The following is a 19,525-nucleotide window of genomic DNA, read 5'->3' as shown; positions in this document are numbered from 1 at the left end:
GGGGTGCCGGGGCAGGCGCTAGGACCGCGGGGGCGCCGCAGCAGCGATCGCCCCGCCCTCGGCCACGCCCCCCGGCGCCGTCCGTCGCTCGCCGTCGGCGGCGCCGCTCAGGCGTGGGCTCGCGGCGCGGTCGCGGCGTGATGACGTCGGCGGCAGCGCGCGGCGGCGGCGGGTCCCGGCCTCTCCGCCATGGCGAAGACCGTGGCCTATTTCTACGACCCGGACGTGGGAAACTTCCACTACGGTGCGGGCTGGGGCGGGCGGCGGGGTCGGAGGAGAACCGGGGCGGTGGGGGAGGAGAAGGAGGAGCCGAACGGGGCCGGCCCCGGCTCGGGGCGGAGGGGACGGCCCAGCCCGGCCCTGGCTCGCCGGGGCGGCATGGGGACGGTTCTCTCACCGCGTCCCGGGGCCGAGGGGGCCTGGGAGGGGGCGGCTCGGCGGGTCCTGTGACGGCCCTGCGCTGGGCCCGGCCCCGGGGGCTGGGGGAGCGGTGTGTGTCCCTCCCTCCCTCCCTCCCTCCCTCCCGCCGGTGACTCCCCGTGTCGTTTCCCTCCCAGGAGCGGGGCACCCCATGAAGCCGCATCGCCTGGCGCTGACCCACAGCCTGGTCCTGCACTACGGGCTCTACAAGAAGATGATCGTAAGCGGCCCTTCTCCTGGGGTCCAACGGGGGCCCCCCCTACCCAGGCGGCGGGGGAAGAGGGGATGCAGCAGGTGGCTTTGGGCAGGCAGCCGCCAGAGTGGGTGTTTCAGGGTTTGGCACATATGAAAGGTGCCGGAGAGCTGTGCGCTGTCCTGCCGACTTCAGTTGTGGCCTCTGTGTTAGGGCTTGGACTGTGTTAGTAGGTGTTTTGCAGCTTTCTTGTGCCACTGCCTCTCCTTCAGCTCCACTTTTGGCACAGCAGGTAACAGAGTTGTTCCAGACAAGGCTTTAAGCAGTCTCAGGCATCCTCATCGGCCTGAGCCCCCACCATACCACCCAGATCTGATTTGAAAGGCACCATCGTTGGTTGTCAGTGTCTTGTTCAAACTTGTGCATACAGTGCTGTGCCTGGAGCTGCAGCGTTGCCACTGTTGACCGTACATGAAATTTCTGTGTCTGTAGCCCCTCCTAGGAAGGACCCAGTGATGACTGAGGGCTGTGTCATCATAGAATAGTAAAGCTGAAAAAAACCCCTCAAGAGGCTTGCTAATTCACCTTGATGCCTTTAATGGGCTTCACTAATCCCATCTCATACCTGATAAATGATTGGCCAGCCTGCTTTTCAAAGTCTTTGTTGCCCAGCCAGCTCAAACAACCTAGTCCAGTGCACTGCAGTTGTTACTGTTAGAAGGACTTTTCTCTTCCTGAAATCCAGCCTGTGTAAACCTGGTAAAACATGATCAGCATGTAGCGATAATCAAAAAGAAAACTTAAATCTTCATCTTTCAAGAAATGAACTAGTTTTGGGATGATGGAATATCACTACGAATGTATGGCACCCCTCTTTTGAAGTATTTTATTTCACTTGATGCAAGCAGGATTGAACCATCCTCATTTCCCTAGAATCCTTGTTCAGTTTTCTGCCCGCTTTTGCAGCACAGAGCAAATGAAAAGCGCTCAGGAGTACAGGGCATGTAACTTAATGCGTCACGATACAAGATCAAGGCAGGAATAGTAAAAATCTTCTACCATTCTGCCCCTTTTGAGATGGCTTTTGCCCATTTTGACGTGCAGAGCATGCCACCTGCAGCTGCTAATCGTTTTGGGGCAACTTGTTTTGTCTCCTGTTGGCTTATTCTTGCTTTTGGTGCAGCGGCATTGCTTCTAGGCTGTTTCGGACCATTGAACGATTTAATTCCTGGGCCGACTGGTGCAGTTCCAGGTCGTGCTATCTGATCCAGAGGGTGTAGTTGCTGCCTATTGTCTCCGCAGCCTGTGATTTGTTTGATGTGCCCTGGGGAAAGGCCTCTACCCAGAATGTTATTCTAAACATTGTAGGCTACAGCTCTAGGCACTTCTGGTTTTATGTACATGTATGTATGTGTACAGGGACATAAATGCATTTACGGTGTCTTTTCATGGGAATTACCTCATTAAAAGAGGTGAAGGGCATTTCTGTCACAGTCATCCCGTGCATAGCTAGCAAACAGGGAGAGGAGGGGAAAAATGGGTACAAAACTGTCATTGCTCCAGTCTGTGAGGGATGTTTTGACTTTCCCCTATCCTTTTCTCTGTGTTCATGCATCCCATGTGCATTCCTCACCCTTCTGCAGTCAGGCTCTGCTCTGTGTGATGCTCTGCAAACCAGCCACTTCCCCTGTTACTCGTGAGCCTGAACTGGATGACCCTGCAGGTTACTTGAAGCCATGTGCTCTCAAAATGATTGTAGGACTCGATTGTAGATTATTGCTTGCAGTTGTAGATGATTGCAAGTAACTGGTAATAGAGTCAGGCTTATTTTGAGGCTATGGAGAAGAAAGCGTGATCATCTTGTCTCAGTGATGTGTTTTCACATCTGCAGTATGCTTTAGGGATAAATCATGAACTGCTGTGGAAACACGGTGATCGTGCAGAGCTGTCAGACAGAAGCGTGCAAATTCCAGTCCCTCTCCAGCTAGAGCAGGCATTTCTCCAGACTGTGATTAGCTTCCCAGGTTCCCTCATCCCCACCATTAGATGTTAAGCAAAACTATAACCAACTTTGACTGCGCCCTCAAAGACCTGACTAAATATTTAGTTGTTGTGATACCAAAAAAAGATTGTCCTTAAATGTCACTTCTCAAGAACTTGAGAATCAGGTAATGTTAAAATTAAAGTTGTATCACTGTGAGCACAAGAGAGCAGGATTAGACCAGTGATTTTAATTCTGGCATGTTTACAGTGTTTTCTCCACTATATGGGCAGGACAAAGTGCAAAATTCTTGCAAGCGTGATAGCAGTACAGTTTTCCTGCTTTTTATTTTTTAGGCCAAAGTCTGAACAGCCAAACTGATACAAGTGGGACAGAGAGAAAAGCTAGATCTTGGCTGCTTTGTACCTGCCCGTCCATGCTGCACAACTTTGTCATTGTCTCTAGCACTGTACGAGTGCCTGGCGTTTGGCATGGGCTCAAGTTCAAGCTCTTCCACTGCCAGCATATCTGCTTCTGTGGTGAGAGACTTGCAGATTGAGTGAAGGCAAATAGAAAATAAGCTGTCCAAAACCTAAAGCACAATATCAATTTTTAAAGGAAGGTGCTAGAATGGACAAGTTCCTTGATGCAATACATAAAATTAATTTGGTATGTTTAAACATTAGAAAAGCTTCCCTGTGTAATTAATATAATTCCCTAGTAAAATCGCATCCAGCTGCGGTGACCTGTGGTTGTGCTCGCAGGGTGGGATGCAGCTGGAGTACACTCAGGGCACGTGGAATCTTTGCAGAATTTATCTTTCAGATTTTTACTGTAAATGTATGAACTTCTAGGAATAACTTCCCTAGGGTTGGAATTTTTCTTGTAGAAAGAGCAAAAAGTATATTCTGACATAACACTTCTAAATGTCAAATCCATGTCTGAATGAGGCAGTAGGCAGAGCTGTACGCTTCACCATATTTTTAGTCTTGAAACCCTTTTTTGGGGGTTATATTTTCCACAAGATGCCATCATGAAGGTAAAAACTGCAGAGGAAACTTCATCCTGAACAGCCAGTGACTAGAAAAGTTACGAGCAAATAAAAGCAGGGATTATGGTCAGTTGTGACCATAAAAGCTCCTGTTAACTTTGTGTTGCGGTTATATCATTATCTGCCCTCTCTACCTCCAAATAAAAGGCCGCTATCCTGTCGAGCTAGGTTTGCGTCTTCGCACCTTTCCCAGCTTATCTGTGGCTGCAGCGCACAAGAACGCGGTGAACCAAGGCGCAGCATTGCTGAAAGAGGGAGGGTTGTCCTGCTGCTCACCTTCCCTGCTCCTCTGCTGCATCTTCCCGCTGTCTTTCTTGTGCTGTGTCTGGAATCTGTTTGATCCCTGTGTGAACTGATGCAACTCGGCAAAGCCAGGAAAGTTTTCTGTACAGTTAGAAAAACAAGGCAGCAGACAGAGGGGGCTGAGTGCCAGAGCTTGCTTAGGAAGGTGGGTGGGATTGCTGGGTGAAGGGTGGAAGGAGGCAGGTTTCTTCTGCCAGCAGCTGAGTCAGTGTTGAAGCTTTTGGTCTTTCCCCCCCCTTTCTGTTTTGAATCACGTCTCTACTTTTTGTGGTCCAGGAGAGCCTCTGGATATCCTGTGAGAGCTATTTCTTTGTGAGAGCTCTTTAGTGTTGGTTTTGGTCTTGTTTGATTTAATCAGCCATCTGGATTCCTGGGAGGTACCTGTGCAGAGCCCTTGTGGGAAATAGGTCTTGCCTTCACCCTTAGCAGCTGCACTAATGGCTCATGCTTGTAAGTCACCTTATCTTCCTTGTTTGAGTTGTCAGAGGCAGCAGCCTTGGAGAGACATCAAACCCCATGCATCCATGTGGGAAACATCATAGCACATGCAGATCAGTTCAGGAAAGGAGACGACGTGTTTGTTAGGGTGTATTGTGTCTCTCAAAATTAACAGGTTTCCTGCTTAGCCCAGGAAGTAGGCGCATTGGTGCGGTTGCCCTGATGAATTTTCCCTTTGGAGACAAGCTCATGCTTCTTACTATTTTTTTCATGTTCTGCTTTTTCTACAAAGTGCATGCTTTAATTAAGAGAAATTGGGAAACACAAAAAAGATCTTTTATTGATTTCAGTGCAACTTTAATTTCCTCTCGCCAGGTATGTGGTGTTAATTTTTAACTTCCTCCATGTTGAAGTATGTGTGTTTAAGTGCCAAACTGGCAAGCCTGTATTGTTACAAGATCTTTAATTTGAATCCATCCAGTTCCCTGACCATTTTTCGCCAGCTTTCCAAAGGAAGCAAAGCTTACGCAACTCTTCTGTCTGCCTGTGAGCTTTCTCCAAATAACTTTTGAACCCATCAGCCCATTACAGGCAAATCTGACAGAGGGGCTGAAACCACCACTATATCAAGGTCTTAAAATTGTATGAAAGCTGGTGACTGGTAAGGGAATAATGCCCCTCAGTGAAGAAAAAGCTGTAGTTTGAACTCAGCTGTTTATAGGCTTCATGGAGCAACTTGTTGAACTTAAATGAACACAAAAGTCAGGAACCCAATGTATTGGAAGGTTTTTAGATAAACCTTGTGCAGGTCGTTTGTCAATTAGCTTGAGATTTCTTACAGCCAAAGCAACCATGAGTTTGGATGGGAAATAAGTCTTGCCTTTCTCTCTGAAGGTTTTCAAACCATACCAGGCATCCCAGCATGACATGTGCCGATTTCACTCCGAGGACTACATAGACTTCCTGCAAAGAGTGAGTCCCAACAATATGCAGGGATTCACCAAGAGCCTCAACGCCTTCAACGTGGGCGATGACTGGTGAGTGCTCTGTGCCGCCTGCAAACCCGCAGTCAGGAAGGGTGATCCTGCATTGCTTATGTCCAGAGAGCTCTTTTAGAATGTCCCATTTCTTATTTGTTTTTAACCAGAATGAGGTGCATGTCCTTCCTGTGTGTATTACTGGAACCTCCTTGATTGCTTTCCCTTCTTTTTAGATCTTGCGGTCCTCCTTTTTAGATCTATATTTAGGCTGTAAGCTTGTTGGGTTAGAGACTACTTGTTCTTGCAGAGCCTCCAGTTCTTCTTGGACATGCTAACTGTTTTTTTAAGTAATTGCCTGTCATTTTATCTACCTTAATATGTGTATATTAAATCCAAGACAGCTTTGAGAGCCTGATTTTCAGGTAGAACTAAGGAGATACTCATGCTTCTGTACAAAACTACGTGAGATCTTGTTGACAATATTCAGTTCCAGTCTTTAATGCTTGTGAGAGATGAAACTTGAAAGAAATGTGTGGAAGGGCTCTGTGGGTGACTGAGGAAATAGCAATATGCCTTGTCTCATTGAGGATTATAAGGGCTGTCAGAGAGTAGGATTGTTCTTATGTATTCTGTGGAGGGGAAAGCTGTAAGTACTAGCATGGGAGGAGTTATGTTAGCTAGAGAACAGTCTTATCCCAAGAAGATACTAGTATGGCCTGTTTTTTTAATATTTAGGCTGAGAATCAGAAGACTGTTCTGTAACCTTGCTGCTCTGATGACCAGAAACCATCTTCTTATCAGAAATGAAAGTGGAAATAAAACCCCACAGTCTTTAAGCCATTGCTTGCCCATGAATGAAATGTGTGACATGATGCCAGCAAGCTGATGACACAGGGGCTCCATGTCCTGTGTTTCTGTACTCTCCTGGTGCCTGGGCTGGCTCTGCATGGTAGGATGGATCAGACCTCAGCGCTGTCTTAAAGACACTGTTATCTCCACGCGCTGGGCTGTGTGCTTGGAAGGAGAGGGGGCACAGGATCTTCCAGATGCAGCCAGGAGGAGGTACTGCAGTAGCAGACCAGTCCTCCCCTCTCCTGATGCAGTGTCTCACATCATGTCCTATCTCTGGGCACACGTCAGCAGGGCTGCAGGACAGATGCCAGCATGCATTGTGAGCAGGGGAGCCTTTTTGTGACTAGCTTGGAAGCTTTGGTAATCATTATCAAATTCACTGAATTTCCCATTGTGTTTGCAGCCAGATTGCCCGCCTGCTGGTACTCAGTGTGTTATAAGCAGGGTCAGAGTGGTCCCAAATTAACTCTTTCACAGAGAATGAGTTTTGATCTTGCTTTGGTAATGTCCCTGGACAGTTTTATTCCTGGCTTTGCTCTGGAGAAATGGGGAGGAATGAGAAGATGTTCTGTGTTCAAATCATGGTTTCTTTTTCAGCCCAGTGTTTCCAGGCCTCTTTGAATTTTGCTCTCGCTATACTGGGGCCTCCCTGCAGGGAGCAACACAGCTGAACAACAAGGTAACTGAGCTGATGTGCTTATCTTTTGAAATAAGCCAACTGGTTTTCAATTTAAGGAGAACCTCATGGATTTGTTTTGTAGAACAACATAGCAAGCACTGCTGTGTTGCAGTGTAAATACCTAGTGCTGTAGGGCTGTTAAGCTTGAGACCATTCCTGTACTGTCAGAGGCAACCATTTAGTAGATGTTTAGTCCGGAGGGAGTCAGAGGATACTAATGCTGCATGTACTAAAGTCACAAAGTACTCTCAGCACTGTAGAACAAACCTCAGGTCTTCAGTGAAACTGGCTGCTGGGAGACCTCGAGAGTGCTGCTAGGTCTCTGCTATGGAAATGCACTAAATGAGACCACACAGAAGGTCTGAAGAAGAGGGTCCCTCAGGAGGGTATAACGAAAAACTACAGAGGTTTGAGTCTTCTAGAGATCTGAGAAAGGTCTAATGAGCGTAAAGAACAAGTGCAGAAACAAACTGTATGTGCCGGGTGCTCTGCCTGCTGCTGGCTGGAGGGGGAGCAGTGGTGGTCGGAGATGATCTTTTCTGGCCTAACGGGGAATATAGAGCACAGGACTAATCCAGTATGGACATGATGTAACCGAAACTGTTGACTGGGCTAATGACCAAGATGGGGCTTTGGAAAGGCCAAAGGCCTTCTCCATAGGAGAAGGAAAGGCCAGAAGGGTGTTTGTGGGCCACAGAAATGGGCAGGTTGAAGTGGGTGCAAGGTGGTTGTTACCACATTGTCACCTTCAACTAACTTACCTTTCCTTTCTTAGATCTGTGATATTGCGATAAACTGGGCAGGGGGCCTGCATCATGCCAAGAAGTTTGAGGTAATGAGGCAAATCTGCGTATTCCTCTGTCTTTTTGAGGCCCAGGCTCTGTGCTGATCCCATTCTAATGCTACTTGGTTTTCTCTATCTTCCAGGCTTCTGGGTTTTGTTACGTTAATGACATAGTTATCGGCATCCTGGAGCTGCTCAAGTAAGGACATGGGGCAAGTGCAGTACTGTCCTGGCTGGCGTGTGGTTTCCCTCTGCTGCTTCACTGTTCTCTCTCCCTATTTCCCTGCCTCATTTGCCTTTATAGAGTCCAGGAAGGCCAACAACTTGATTTTTGGCCTGGCGTCCTCTTGAGGCACAAGAAGAGGGCCTTGAGAATTGGAATATCTGACTCCAGTTTTGTTGCATGCAGCTTAAGGGATACAGAAGAGTTCTTCAATTCCATTTCTCATCCATCTGTGAAATACTCATTTCAGGGTCTCCTGAGTCTCATTGTTTTTGCCACAGTGAGCCTTTTGTAGGTGAATGCAAATAATGGCTCACTGGAGACAGTTAAATGACTCAAATCTTTCTTGATTTGCTTGAGTGGCTTAAGAACAGGACTTGAGCAACACAGGGATGATCAAAGGACACTTGCTTTGAGTGGAAAAGAGTCAGATTTCTTTCTTTTTAGAAAATGAAAAATAAATTCAGAATGGGAGGAAGAGTTACAGAAATACGTTCCATTTCTTGGATTAATCTGTGTTGGTTTTTTTTTGTTGTTTACTCTCAAATACCCTCCTTGTCACTGAATCTGAGACAAGATGTTATGGAATTAAAAAAGATTTGGCGTTGACCATACAATAGTTACATGACTGGTGGCAAGCTTACTTGCTCTCAAAGTCAGATTTATGGGATGTACTGGGGTTTCTTGTACCTCCTTCCTCTCTGCCAGTCTTCCCTGCTCTGTGTTTGGAACCTCAGGTCTTCACTGCGTATCCCATTTTCTAGTCTCACGTGAGTCCCATATGCCAGAAGCTTCAAATACAGCCCAGTTACCCATCATGGGAGATTATAATATGTCCCTATTCTTTTGTTCCCTGTTTTCAGGAACCATTTCTGCAGCAGGTGGCTGCATACTTGAGTTTGCTTCCCACCATGGGAGTACTGTGGTGCCTCTGCCCTTAGAAGGTCCCTTTCTCCCTTTATCAGTGTGCAAGGGCTTTGTGTATGCATCCCCTTTTTCTCCTTGCTGTCATTTGTCTACAGGATGAATAATCTGGGCTCTTTTAGATAGTTTGTGACTCTCTTGGGAGACTGAGGCAAGGTACTGGTCTGCTAATCAGCATGGGTCAGCACCATCAACCAGTTTGATCAGATCACTGCAGACATGCTTAAAGCTGTGGTTCCAACACAGATGGCACAAATCACATGCTCCTCTTCTCTGCTTTGATGTTGTCTTGTTTTTTCCAGGTCCCTCCCCAGTCCCCTAGGATTTTGGCATGGATGTCAGATCCCCTGCTCTTTGGGCATTGACCAGATGCAGTATTTCATTACGAAAAGTTGCAGAAGTTCTCTTCAGCTGAGCAGGCAGCTCAAGAGCTGGCAGGCAGGGATGGCTTAGGACCATGTCTCCAGTGCTCAACAGCACATAAGCTTTGACCATTACCCCAATGTATTTACTTGTGATGATCTCCCCTTCTTCACCCTCCGTCCCTGTGACCCAGCCAGCTGCTTCTCCAGTAAATTTAGTCCAGCCTAGTGTTCTTGGGGCTAGCCAGCTGGGACACGGTGCTGCCAGTACTCTGGCACATGGAGGGAAGTAAGTGTTCCTACCTCCTCCTTGACTGGCTTACTTTCCATTTCCACGTATGGTTAAAAATCATTGGTGCTCTTAAAGATTAACTAATGGCATGCTGTTTGTAGAAGAAACAAAACCCCACAACTTTCTAACCCCAGGTGGTTAAAATAGGTTCTCTTTATCCTGTGCCTTCCAAGATATTTCTGGTCCCATGTGAAAACCTTTTATTCTAATATCTCTTTCTGAGCATATCAGAAGAAAATGCTTTAGTGGTGGGGCGTGTTTGACTATATACAAATGTCATGTATCTAAAGCCATTTGATATGCCTGGGGTGGGACAGGTGGGTTCTTTTGGCAAGTGGGCTTGCAGGTAGATGTCAGTGGTGGCTTTCAGTGCTCTAGGTGATACTGAGGCATGTGGGGAATAGTGAGGGTGGGTGCGGTACAGGCAGTAATGCTGTTTTTCCTCCTGTATTCAATAGATATCACCCACGTGTTCTGTATATTGATATTGATATCCATCATGGAGACGGTGTGCAGGAGGCTTTCTACTTGACAGACCGTGTCATGACAGTGTCCTTTCATAAATATGGGAACTATTTCTTTCCTGGTACAGGTATGTATTTTCCCTTATAGTGTGAACCTGGCCTTGCTTCGGAATCCTTTGAAAGCTCTGCTGGAGTATAAAAGTGTAAAATCATGAAATTAGAGCTGCAGGGAGAAATGATGGAAGAAAGGGCATGGAAAAGCAATTGGAGAGGAAGAGAAGCATAGTTATTTGTAAGAAAGAGGGATCCTAGCTAGGTTGAGAGATCTAAACCCAGACCAGATCTGGCCTTTCCGCACCTCCGAAGTCTCAGAGCTGTTGTTACTCTGCTGTCTTTCCCTGGCCAGGTGACATGTATGAAGTTGGTGCAGAGAGTGGTCGTTACTACTGTCTCAACGTGCCTCTGCGAGACGGCATTGATGACCAAAGTAGGTGTTCCCTGCTGTTTCCCCTTGTCCAGGCATTTGCTGGTCCTTCTGCTCCAGAGCCATAACAAGTTCATCTTTCTCTCCAAAGGTTATAAACACCTCTTCCAGCCAGTCATTAACCAGGTGGTAGATTACTATCAGCCCACCTGCATAGTACTGCAGGTAAGAAAGCAAGCCTCTGTGCACATGTCTGTCCCTTTCAGAGGCTGTAGGTTGGAGGGGGCTGCTATCAATGTGTTACCTTGTGTTCCCGGGGAATGAGGGCTGCTGTGTCCTAGCTGAGCTGCTCTCTATACCCTCTGGTGGATGAGGGTGGCCAAGGGGTGGGGATGCTGATGTATGTCTGGAAAGCAATGCCTCTGTAGCAAAAATTCACTTGTTCTTTTTCTGTTCCCCAGTGCGGTGCTGATTCTCTGGGTTGTGACCGTTTGGGTTGTTTTAACCTCAGTATAAGAGGACATGGGTAAGTACAGCGGGGCTGGGGCAGAGCAGTTAATTGAAAGACCATCCTTTAGTCTGAAGGGCTCTACTGAGTCCTCTGCTGTGAGGCTTGAGCTTTGACTTCGGCCTTCCAGCAGCACCAGCAGTTCTTTGGGGTTTTTTTAGCTCTTGTGTGACAGGAGGGTGTCTCAGAATGAGACTTAGTACAAGGCACTGCAGAGCAGTGGCTCACAGAGTAGCACATGGTTCAGGCTCCCTGGGTGGAAGCCCTGAACTCCAGGTGTATCACACCAGCCATGGTGGTGTTTGAGTGTACGGTGGCATTTCTGACATGTGAATGTGTGCTGCAGTTAACAGTTCTTTTGTTTCTTGTTTGGGTTTTCTAGGGAGTGTGTGGAGTATGTAAAGAGCTTCAACATCCCGTTGCTGGTACTCGGAGGAGGTGGTTACACAGTCCGCAATGTGGCGCGATGCTGGTGAGTCTCTTCTGTGCTTGTTGAAGGTCACTGGTTAAGCAGTTGCTGTGGGCTTTGTCCCTGCATGCACCATGTAGCTTTCTCTGGACTGAGCTCATTTTATTCCATGTTTTCAGGACTTACGAAACGTCATTGCTTGTAGATGAAGCAATTAGCGAAGAGCTCCCATACAGTGGTAAGCTGGAGTTGCATTTTTTCCTCATTAGCTGAAGAATTAACACTTCTATTCTGCATTGACCAGAGATAAGACCAGGGCCAGAGCAACAGCAGTTTCTGATCTTAAAAATGGCCTTAGTCATCCCCTACCGCCCACTTGCAGGCTTTGCTGGACAGACATACCCTTACTGTGTCATGTATCATTTAATTTGGATTGTTTCCTATTCAGTGACCTGAGCGTTACTTTTGCTCGCTCTGTTGTTTCATATAATTCCTTGTGATTGCAAAGCTGTGCGTCACTGTGCTTTTTAAGGTCTGATCACGGCTAGCGTGGTGGAAGAGTGAGCTCTGCTTCCCTGCAGAGCAGCTAGTGGCTGAGCTCCCTTGCCTCCCTGCTGTAACTCTCTTGCTTGTCCCATCACAGAGTACTTTGAATACTTTGCTCCAGACTTCACTCTTCACCCTGATGTCAGTACAAGGATTGAAAATCAGAACTCCAGGCAGGTAAGTGCTTGCAGCCTTGTTGCAATATCAGCTATGTAGTCCCAAAATCCTGTGCTTGATGCTCTGTCCTGTGAAACCAGGTAGAGCCCAGGCAAGGAATTCTTGTGGGTCGGAAAGCTCACGAAGAACAAGCAGAGCCTTTCCTCTATGATGGCAGAAAGTCTCATAGCATTAGAGAACCTTGCTGGGCTGTCTTACTGTTTTCTGTGTGCTTGAGTATCAATGATTGAATTAACTCTCCCACCTCCTCTGCTCTGATAAATAGCTTTTTGCACAAATGTGTTTCTCGTGGCCACCACATAGATGATGCAGGCAGATAGCAGTGCTGACAGTTGTGACTGTGCGAACTGCCAGATCTCACTGTGGTGATCCCTCTCTGTTTTTCCTATGTAGTACTTGGATCAGATCAGGCAGACAATATTTGAGAATCTGAAAATGCTGAACCATGCTCCCAGCGTGCAGATCCATGATGTTCCTTCTGACTTGCTCAGCTATGATCGCACAGATGAGCCTGATCCAGAGGAAAGAGGCTCTGAGGAAAACTACAGCAGGTACCAGCTCTCTTGTTCTGGAGAAATAGGCTTCCCTTTCTGTCTGTGCTAGGATGGGCAGATGATACGCTGGAGACGGTCTGTTTCCTAGAACAGATACTAAGTTACTTCTGAGTCCCTGGTTTTATCAAGGGAGCCTTTCTCTGGAAATGTGTGGTCTCCTCACATAACATTTCATGGGGTGTTTGGGTGCAAGGGCATCTTCTGAGCTTGGGCGGTGTGACCTAGGCGTTCTTCTCTGGTCCCAAGGGTGCCAGGGCTCTCCTCACTGATGGTGATTGTCTTTCCCCCAGGCCTGAAGCTGCCAACGAGTTTTATGATGGTGACCACGATAACGACAAAGAGAGTGATGTTGAGATCTGAGGGCTCTAGTGTGGGGCTCCGGACTATGGGGGGTCCCGCATCGGACATGGGTGCTTGGAGCAGACAACTGGGCCATGTAGGAGCCAGTTAGCCCTCCCTTCATATTTGGTTGCATGCGGTGGCAGCAGAAACAACACCACTGCAGGCTTCTGCTACCTGGAGAGGCAGAGAGCAGTGAAATGTGTTCCTTACTTTCCACCACATGTCACAGTTCCAGCTGTCGCCACTCTGGGAAATGGAAATCCAAGTAGCACTTGGATCTGTGCTGTGTACTGGCTGGCAGCCATGTGACTGCCTTCAGAGCCTAACCAGCGCTGGTTCAGTCACGCCCGTAACTCCCGTGCCAGCTTCTGCCAGCAAGGTGGGAGCTGGAGCAGTTGTGCCTACGACTTCTGCCTCTTTTCAGCAGCAACGCGTGATACATCCTGCTCTCCCTGGCCCTCCACTCAGGTACCCAGTCTATTGTCCTCTGAAGCCTGCACTGAGGGTTGCTTCCTGATGTCCCTTCTAACCCTGTGACGCTCCACAGCTCAAGGAAAACCATTCAAGAAGACAAGGCCAGTTGTGGGATAGGGATTGGAGTGTCCCTGGAGCAGGGAGCAGCTTGATGGAGCAGAGTGGAAGAATGTATGCAGAGCATAGTCTTGTTTGTTCCCCCCGTACTCAGTTTTGCATTCACAAACAAGTACTGCAACACTTTGCCGAGTTGGACCTAACCCCCCTGTTTCCTTTACTCTTTGAGGGGCTAAAATCACTGTGGAACAGAGGTTTGGCTGCCAAGGTCAGTACGTAGTGTGTCTTGCACCTCTAATGTAGCTTCCAGCTGTGTTTTCCAAGTTCACACATGGCCCTTCTGTGTGTTAGCAAGAGATTTGGGCTGTTTGCTCAGAGTGGAAACCATTCTCTCTTGACTGTACCCAGGAGACATCGCTCTGCTCGTGGGTGAGGGACACTGCTTCCTCCAAGTCCTGTCATCTTGCCCTCACACAGCAGAGATTTCTCTCGGCCTTCCCTCAAATCCCAGACTTTGCTGCTCCTTCTCCCGAGTCATCACCTGGTACCTGTTGTGGTATGGAGTGCACCGTTCGGGGAGGTGGGAGGGGTTTAGCTTCTGACTATCTGTACTGTTATGTTTGTTTACTGATGTCTTTAAACATTAAATGAAGAGGCAGTATTTTTCTTACCTGACCTGTTGTTCGTCTGTTTAATGCTCACACCTTTTTGGGTCCTGTCCTCCCAAGGATTGAGAACATGCGTATCATCCCTGGCCAGGGTAGTGTCCTCTGCTGTCTGACCTGTCTGAATGAGCGGAGGGCATTCAGCTCCTCAAAGTGTATGCTGGTGAGTTTTGAGCATCACTGCACAATGAGGAGAGAGCCCTGAATTCCCTTACAAGAGGACCTGTGGGCTGATGGACGCTCCTGCTTGTGCCTCCGATTCCAGTAAAATCTTTGCAGAAAGCTGCAGAGCTGGTTCAAGAAACCTTTCCTGCAATTGTTTTAAAAATCATGGTTCCTTTGAGTTGCAGTTTCTGTAAGAGTCTGCTCTTTGCAGTCTCGCTTCCCTAAAGCCTATATTAGTGACTATTTTTCTTCGTTTTTTAGACCTGCCACTATCTCTCTCTGCACTTGTCACTTTATCAAATAAGCTCATGCTGGTCTTTGTGGATTGACATTCTTCTTAGGTCTAGTCTCTGCCAGTAAACCTGTGGAAAAACAAGAGAGAAAAAAAAGTATTGAACTGAAGGTGTCTAACATGGTAGGTGAAGGCCAGAGGGAGACACCAACTTGACCAGATCTGTTGATGTGTTCACAGGTGGTGCCCGTTCCTGTTAGGATATTTACGCAAGTGCCAGCCCAAGGCTTCAGCTCCATGGGGAGGAGGTGAAGTCTGGCCACAAGTGAGCTACAGTTCATGTAACTACAGCATGAAGCAGGCAGTAAGTCAGTGTTACTCCCACTAGGTGCCCAGAGAAATAAGTTATGGTAGAATTAGACTAGGTGTGGGGAAGGATGATCAAAGGTATAGCACAGCTCCCATATGAGGAATGACTCGATGGGTGAGGATTCTTCAGCTGGAGAGAGAGAACTGAGCTGGTAAAGGATTTGTAAGGTCTGTAAAACGACAAGTGTTGGACAGGGTTTCTCCAAATATTTAGATAGTAGGGGAGCATCAAATGAAACTCCCAAGGGCCAGCTCAAAAGAGGTTGCTTTGCACACACCTAGTTGAGCTGTGGAAGCTTTTGCCACCAGGTACTGTGACTGTGGTTTCAAAAAGGGACTGGGGGGGAGGGGGGGAGGGGGAAATCAAGGTTGTTAATACAAAGGCACACTGGGTGCAAATTGTTGGTGACTGGGAGAGTACTCTGTGAAGTATTGCTGCGTCCTTACCCTGTGCTTGTACCATTCCTGCATTTGCTGTTTGGCTGCTGCGGAGCGGGCACTGGGCTAGATGGACCTTACTCTGACCCCTCTTTGGTCAGCTGTATTTGTTTCTAGTATTCTGTAGCCGAGAAAATGTTCTTTGCAAATCAGAAGACACAAAATGCTGCTTCAGTGACTAGCCAGGCTTGTGAAAAAGAAACGCTCGTGTCTGAATAGAAAATAAACTTGTTTTATTCCGGCTTGCCTCTCACCTGGTGTCGGAGAGCCGGCTTGTTCCCTCTGCTGCTGTCATCACCCCCTGTAGCAAAACCAATTTACAGGGGCAATTCAGGCTCCCGCCTTGGGTAGCAGGCAGTGTTTGCTTGGGGGGGGAGGGAAGGCAATTTCTTCCCTTGTAACTCTCTCTTACGTGTGAAGATGGGAATGAACTTACCAAAGCTCGCAGCCCATTCTTCCCCTCAGCGCTGTCCCAGCTTTCTCTTTTCAGAGCCCTGCTCTGTCCTGCACTTTGAAACAGGGCTGGAAATCTGGAGTGTTGTCTTGCCTGGATTTCTAAAGGTGGACTTGTTTTGTTTTTAGAAAACACATTCAGTCTGTAGAGTTGTGGTTTTGCACTGCAGGAGAGCTGTCAAAAATAAGAAAGCGTGCATTATACTTGCTATCCAGTATTTGCAGCGTTACTGGAGCCGTGTTAGACCAGAGTTTATCCCTGGCATCGCCCAGTCACAGATGCCTGGTGCTGGGGTAAGACCAGGCTGACCCCAGCCTTGATGAGGTGACAAACCTGCACCTCCCGGCGGCTGGGTCACCGGACCACTGGTAGGCTGCTCCCTAAAACACTGGGTGGGCTGGCAACAACTGGAATTAAAAGAGGCCTGATTTAATTATCCAGGCCTGATTTAATTATCCATAGGAAATGTTTGAGAACACGCGCTTGCACAACTCTGTCCAACAGCGGTACTTTCTAAGGTGCAGGACTGCCCTGAGTTGCAGTGGTGGGTGTGCAGCGGGGGTCAGGGGAGGGTGAAGGCCATTTTGGGTGCTAGAGCATCATTTTTCCTCCCTTTTCCCTCTCCCCCTCGCCCCCCGGCCCGGCCCAGCCCCTGCGGCACCCAGGGCGCGGCGGCGGCGCGGGGATGCGCCCCCTGAGCTGGGGGCGGAGCCCGGGGTGGGCGGGGCCCGGCGGGGCCTCATGAATATTCATGTCCGGCGTGCCGCGGGCTCGCGGCGGCGAGCGCGGCGTGTCCGGGGGCGCAGATTTTACCGGAGCTGACAAACCCTCGGGCTTTCTCCTCTAAATTACCGCTGATCGATATAAAAACACTTCCTGTACTGTTTTGGGGGGTTAGTTTAGGTTTAGTTGCTGCTCGGGTGCTTGGTGCAGGCCCCCGGGGCTTAGCAAACTGCAAAAAAAAATAGTATATTTCCATTCTATGTTTTCATTTTTACCCTTTAATTTTGCGTTTTCGGGAGACTCCAGCAATACTGAGTTTAACCCTTGGTGTTGCTTGGTTTGCGTTAACGCCTCAGCCCGGGGTCCCAAGGCACTTTGCACATCAGGAGCCGGAGCGGGAGGTGTTTGCGCTCCTGTTACAGCACCCGGCTGATGGATGGGGTGAAAATCTGCCCCTGGGAGCTCATAAAACCCAAAAATGATGCTGAGAGCGTGTGTAGTACATGAAGTTGTGCTTGTGCGTTTTGATAATCAAATCATGTCATTTATTTTCAGGTTTTGGTGGATGGAGTGTGTAACCCAAAGCTTTTCAGGAGCTCCTCTGTCATGGAAAGGGAGAGGCAAAGCCTGGCTCAGTGGGGACCAAGCAGGGTCCTGATTACAGGTCTGTGGTTTCTTTGTGCTTCTCCCTGTCCCGTAGGCGTTGGGCTTTCAGAGTTAATGAGCCTGTTTTGAAGCTGCTGATTTTCCAGGCAGCACTGACTGTTAAACCTTTGTTCCCTCTAAGGAGGGGAAGAAATGTTAATGTCTTATCTCCTTCTCTGGTCTCCTGCTCGGCCTGTTAATTAGTGAGAAAATATCTCTTGCAGGAGTTTTCTCTTTGCTGCTGCTATTATTATTATTATTATTATCATCATCATCATCATCATCATCATCTTCCCGCAAGGGTCCCGACTCCTGAACTCATATGGCATGTGCAGAATTTTGGGAGTGCTGTGGCCTTTATTGATTCCAGAGTGTGTGACTGAGATCGTAAAATCTCTCTCCCAGTCCCTGATACTGTCGGACTGGACAAAGGCTAACAATTATAGAGTAAATTTTCCTAACAGCATGCAGAGATGAAGGATGATGCCTGGTTTTTGCTCTTGCTTGGAAGCCTTTTATGTGAGCCATGACTCCTGTCTTGGGGAGGATTTTTCCGTTTCTCCTCTCTGCAGCCTAAGACGGGCTGGAAGGCAGGTTTCCTTCTTCATTCCTAATTTCATTTTTCAGGGTGTGAAAAACAAACTCAAGCTCTTCCAGCCAAAATGCAGCCCTGTTAGGTGACGGTGGTGGTGAGGGAAGGCACATTTTAAGTGTGTTTCGCCAATAGATGTTAAAAATGCACCTTTTCCTATGGCAGACCCTTTGAGTTATGTCTGATGCTCTTCCCTTGCGGCTGCACAAGTAGAGGTGAGAGGGGCTGGGGTGCTCAGGGGGCTGTGCAAGCCTCGAGGGGTGCAGTGATGCCAGGAGAGCTTTGGTCCCCTGGCTTCATTCAGCCCCAGCAGCCATTCCTGGCCCTGCCCTTGCCCTTTGTCATCCTTCTTGTTGTCCTTCTTGTCCCTTTCATTGAGCTTGGACTGAAGGGAGACCTTTCATTCCTCTTTAGTGCCTCAGGGTACCCACCTGGGGTATCTTGTGTTTGTTTAATTGCTTTTTATTTGCTGTGCACTGTTTTAAAAGCTTATTGTAGCTCTTTGGACTTCTGTCAATAAATTAGGTAGAATTTTATGGATGAAAATAAAGGAAACTATCTAGAATTTCTACCCAGGGGTTAGATGTCCAGAAAAACTGTCCTTGCACACTATTGTCAGCCTTCAACCTACTAAAATATTTAACATATGTTTAATGGTAATGTAACTCAAATGTCTTTTTGAAAATTCCTGAAAATGCTCTTTGCTATTCAAACTAGAGTTTTTACTATAAAGAAAACCTTGGTGCATTCTGAATGTTTTGGATATGTCTTGGTATGTTTAAAAATGTCTCTTTGCAAGAGAGAAAATCAGTGAGACTCTAGTTTGAGAAATATGTAGCTTTTATGTATTAAAAAAAAAAAAGTTGTCCAATGACAGGCCCACTTGCGCATGTTTAATTTGGGGTGAAGCCCCCTGCTATTTGCATGCAAATATCTTCTGCCTTAAACCTGAATAAGCCTTGACTGCTTTGATATCCTTTCAAAACCTTGGACAGAGATAATTTTTAGAGGGGGAGAGAAAAAAAGGTCTCTTGGAGCAGGATGTCCAATGAAATTTCCCAGTAATTTCTGAGGCTGGGGACTAAGCTATGTGGCCATGTTCTCTCTGAAGTTCACTTGATGCTTTTTTTTGACAGTCGCTCTGAGCAGTTTGCACTGAGACGTTGCATTTGTGAGCTGAGTGTTTCTATATCTGCTTTCTTGACCCTCTTCACTTGACTGTTTTCAGCTCCTCTGCTCCCTCAATACCCCATCTCTCCTCCTCTATAAACACTGTCTAAACAGGTTGCAGCTCAGCCCTTTCTTCCTACCCTCGTGCCTGGCAGTGCCTGCCCTTGGTTTCCTCTTGCTGCTCCTGCCACTCCGGCATTTGGGGGGTTTGCTTTTTCATGGCAGCTGATAACATTCACACATCTCTCCTGCAGTTCTTGAGGTTGACTTGCTGTCTTGCAATCCCGTTATTTTTTTTCTTCACGAGATTTCTGGAAAGTGCTCGGATTCACAATGCCAATGTGGTGCTCTGTTCATGGGGGGGGTGGGGGGCAAGTACCTTTTTTTTTTTTTCTTTTTCATCCCACCATGTCGTCTTGTGGCATCTCAGCTACTTACATCTGGGCTGAGATCTTTGTTTGGGATGGAGTTGAGGGATTCCTGTGCATAGAGGGAGGCAGTTTGTAGCAATATGGATGTTAGCATAGAACCATAGAATGGTTTGGGTTGGAAGGGACCTTTAAAGATCATCTAGTTCAACCCCCAAATATTGACACGTATATATCTGATATTGGGTATATCAGAGCTCAGTCTAG

At 47.6% G+C, this 19,525-nt stretch overlaps 1 protein-coding gene across 3 annotated transcripts; it reads left to right on the top strand.

The window, feature by feature from the left end:
• Positions 1 to 89: 89 nt before the first annotated feature.
• Positions 90 to 14,112, top strand: HDAC3 (histone deacetylase 3). 3 transcript variants are annotated; one of them, XR_015705328.1, is made up of 16 exons: positions 90 to 244; positions 558 to 640; positions 5,281 to 5,423; positions 6,816 to 6,897; positions 7,673 to 7,729; positions 7,825 to 7,880; positions 9,941 to 10,074; positions 10,353 to 10,433; positions 10,522 to 10,595; positions 10,832 to 10,896; positions 11,261 to 11,350; positions 11,467 to 11,525; positions 11,931 to 12,010; positions 12,404 to 12,561; positions 12,855 to 13,705; positions 13,846 to 14,112. XR_015705328.1 is itself a non-coding variant. In XM_087760248.1 (15 exons), exons 1-15 carry the CDS (start codon positions 190 to 192, stop codon positions 12,922 to 12,924), a joined length of 1,287 nt encoding a protein of 428 aa, XP_087616374.1. In that variant the 5' UTR covers positions 90 to 189; the 3' UTR covers positions 12,925 to 14,112. The 3 variants fall into 3 exon arrangements, 2 of the variants coding, with proteins under 2 accessions (XP_087616374.1, XP_087616375.1); XM_087760248.1 differs by having other exon boundaries at positions 12,855 to 14,112; XM_087760249.1 differs by lacking the exons at positions 90 to 244; positions 558 to 640; positions 5,281 to 5,423; ... (1 more) ...; positions 7,673 to 7,729; positions 7,825 to 7,880 and adding an exon at positions 7,900 to 9,479 and having other exon boundaries at positions 12,855 to 14,112.
• Positions 14,113 to 19,525: the final 5,413 nt, after the last annotated feature.

The sequence above is a fragment of the Nipponia nippon genome, unplaced genomic scaffold, assembly GCF_047370975.1.
Source record: "Nipponia nippon isolate SJK-2023a ecotype South Korea unplaced genomic scaffold, ASM4737097v1 scaffold_21, whole genome shotgun sequence".
In the NCBI taxonomy this organism is placed as follows: Eukaryota; Metazoa; Chordata; class Aves; order Pelecaniformes; family Threskiornithidae; genus Nipponia; species Nipponia nippon.
Note: the sequence above shows the minus strand (reverse complement) of the source record. Positions and strands in the feature narration are given on the sequence as shown.

Coding starts and splice junctions, on each gene's coding strand:
- HDAC3 (XM_087760248.1), top strand. CDS start 190: ATGGCGAAGACCGTGGCCTATTTCTACGACCCGGACGTGGGAAACTTC. Junction 5,424..6,815: donor TTCAACGTGGGCGATGACTG/GTGAGTGCTCTG, acceptor TTTCTTTTTCAG/CCCAGTGTTTCCAGGCCTCT. Junction 11,526..11,930: donor CGAAGAGCTCCCATACAGTG/GTAAGCTGGAGT, acceptor GTCCCATCACAG/AGTACTTTGAATACTTTGCT.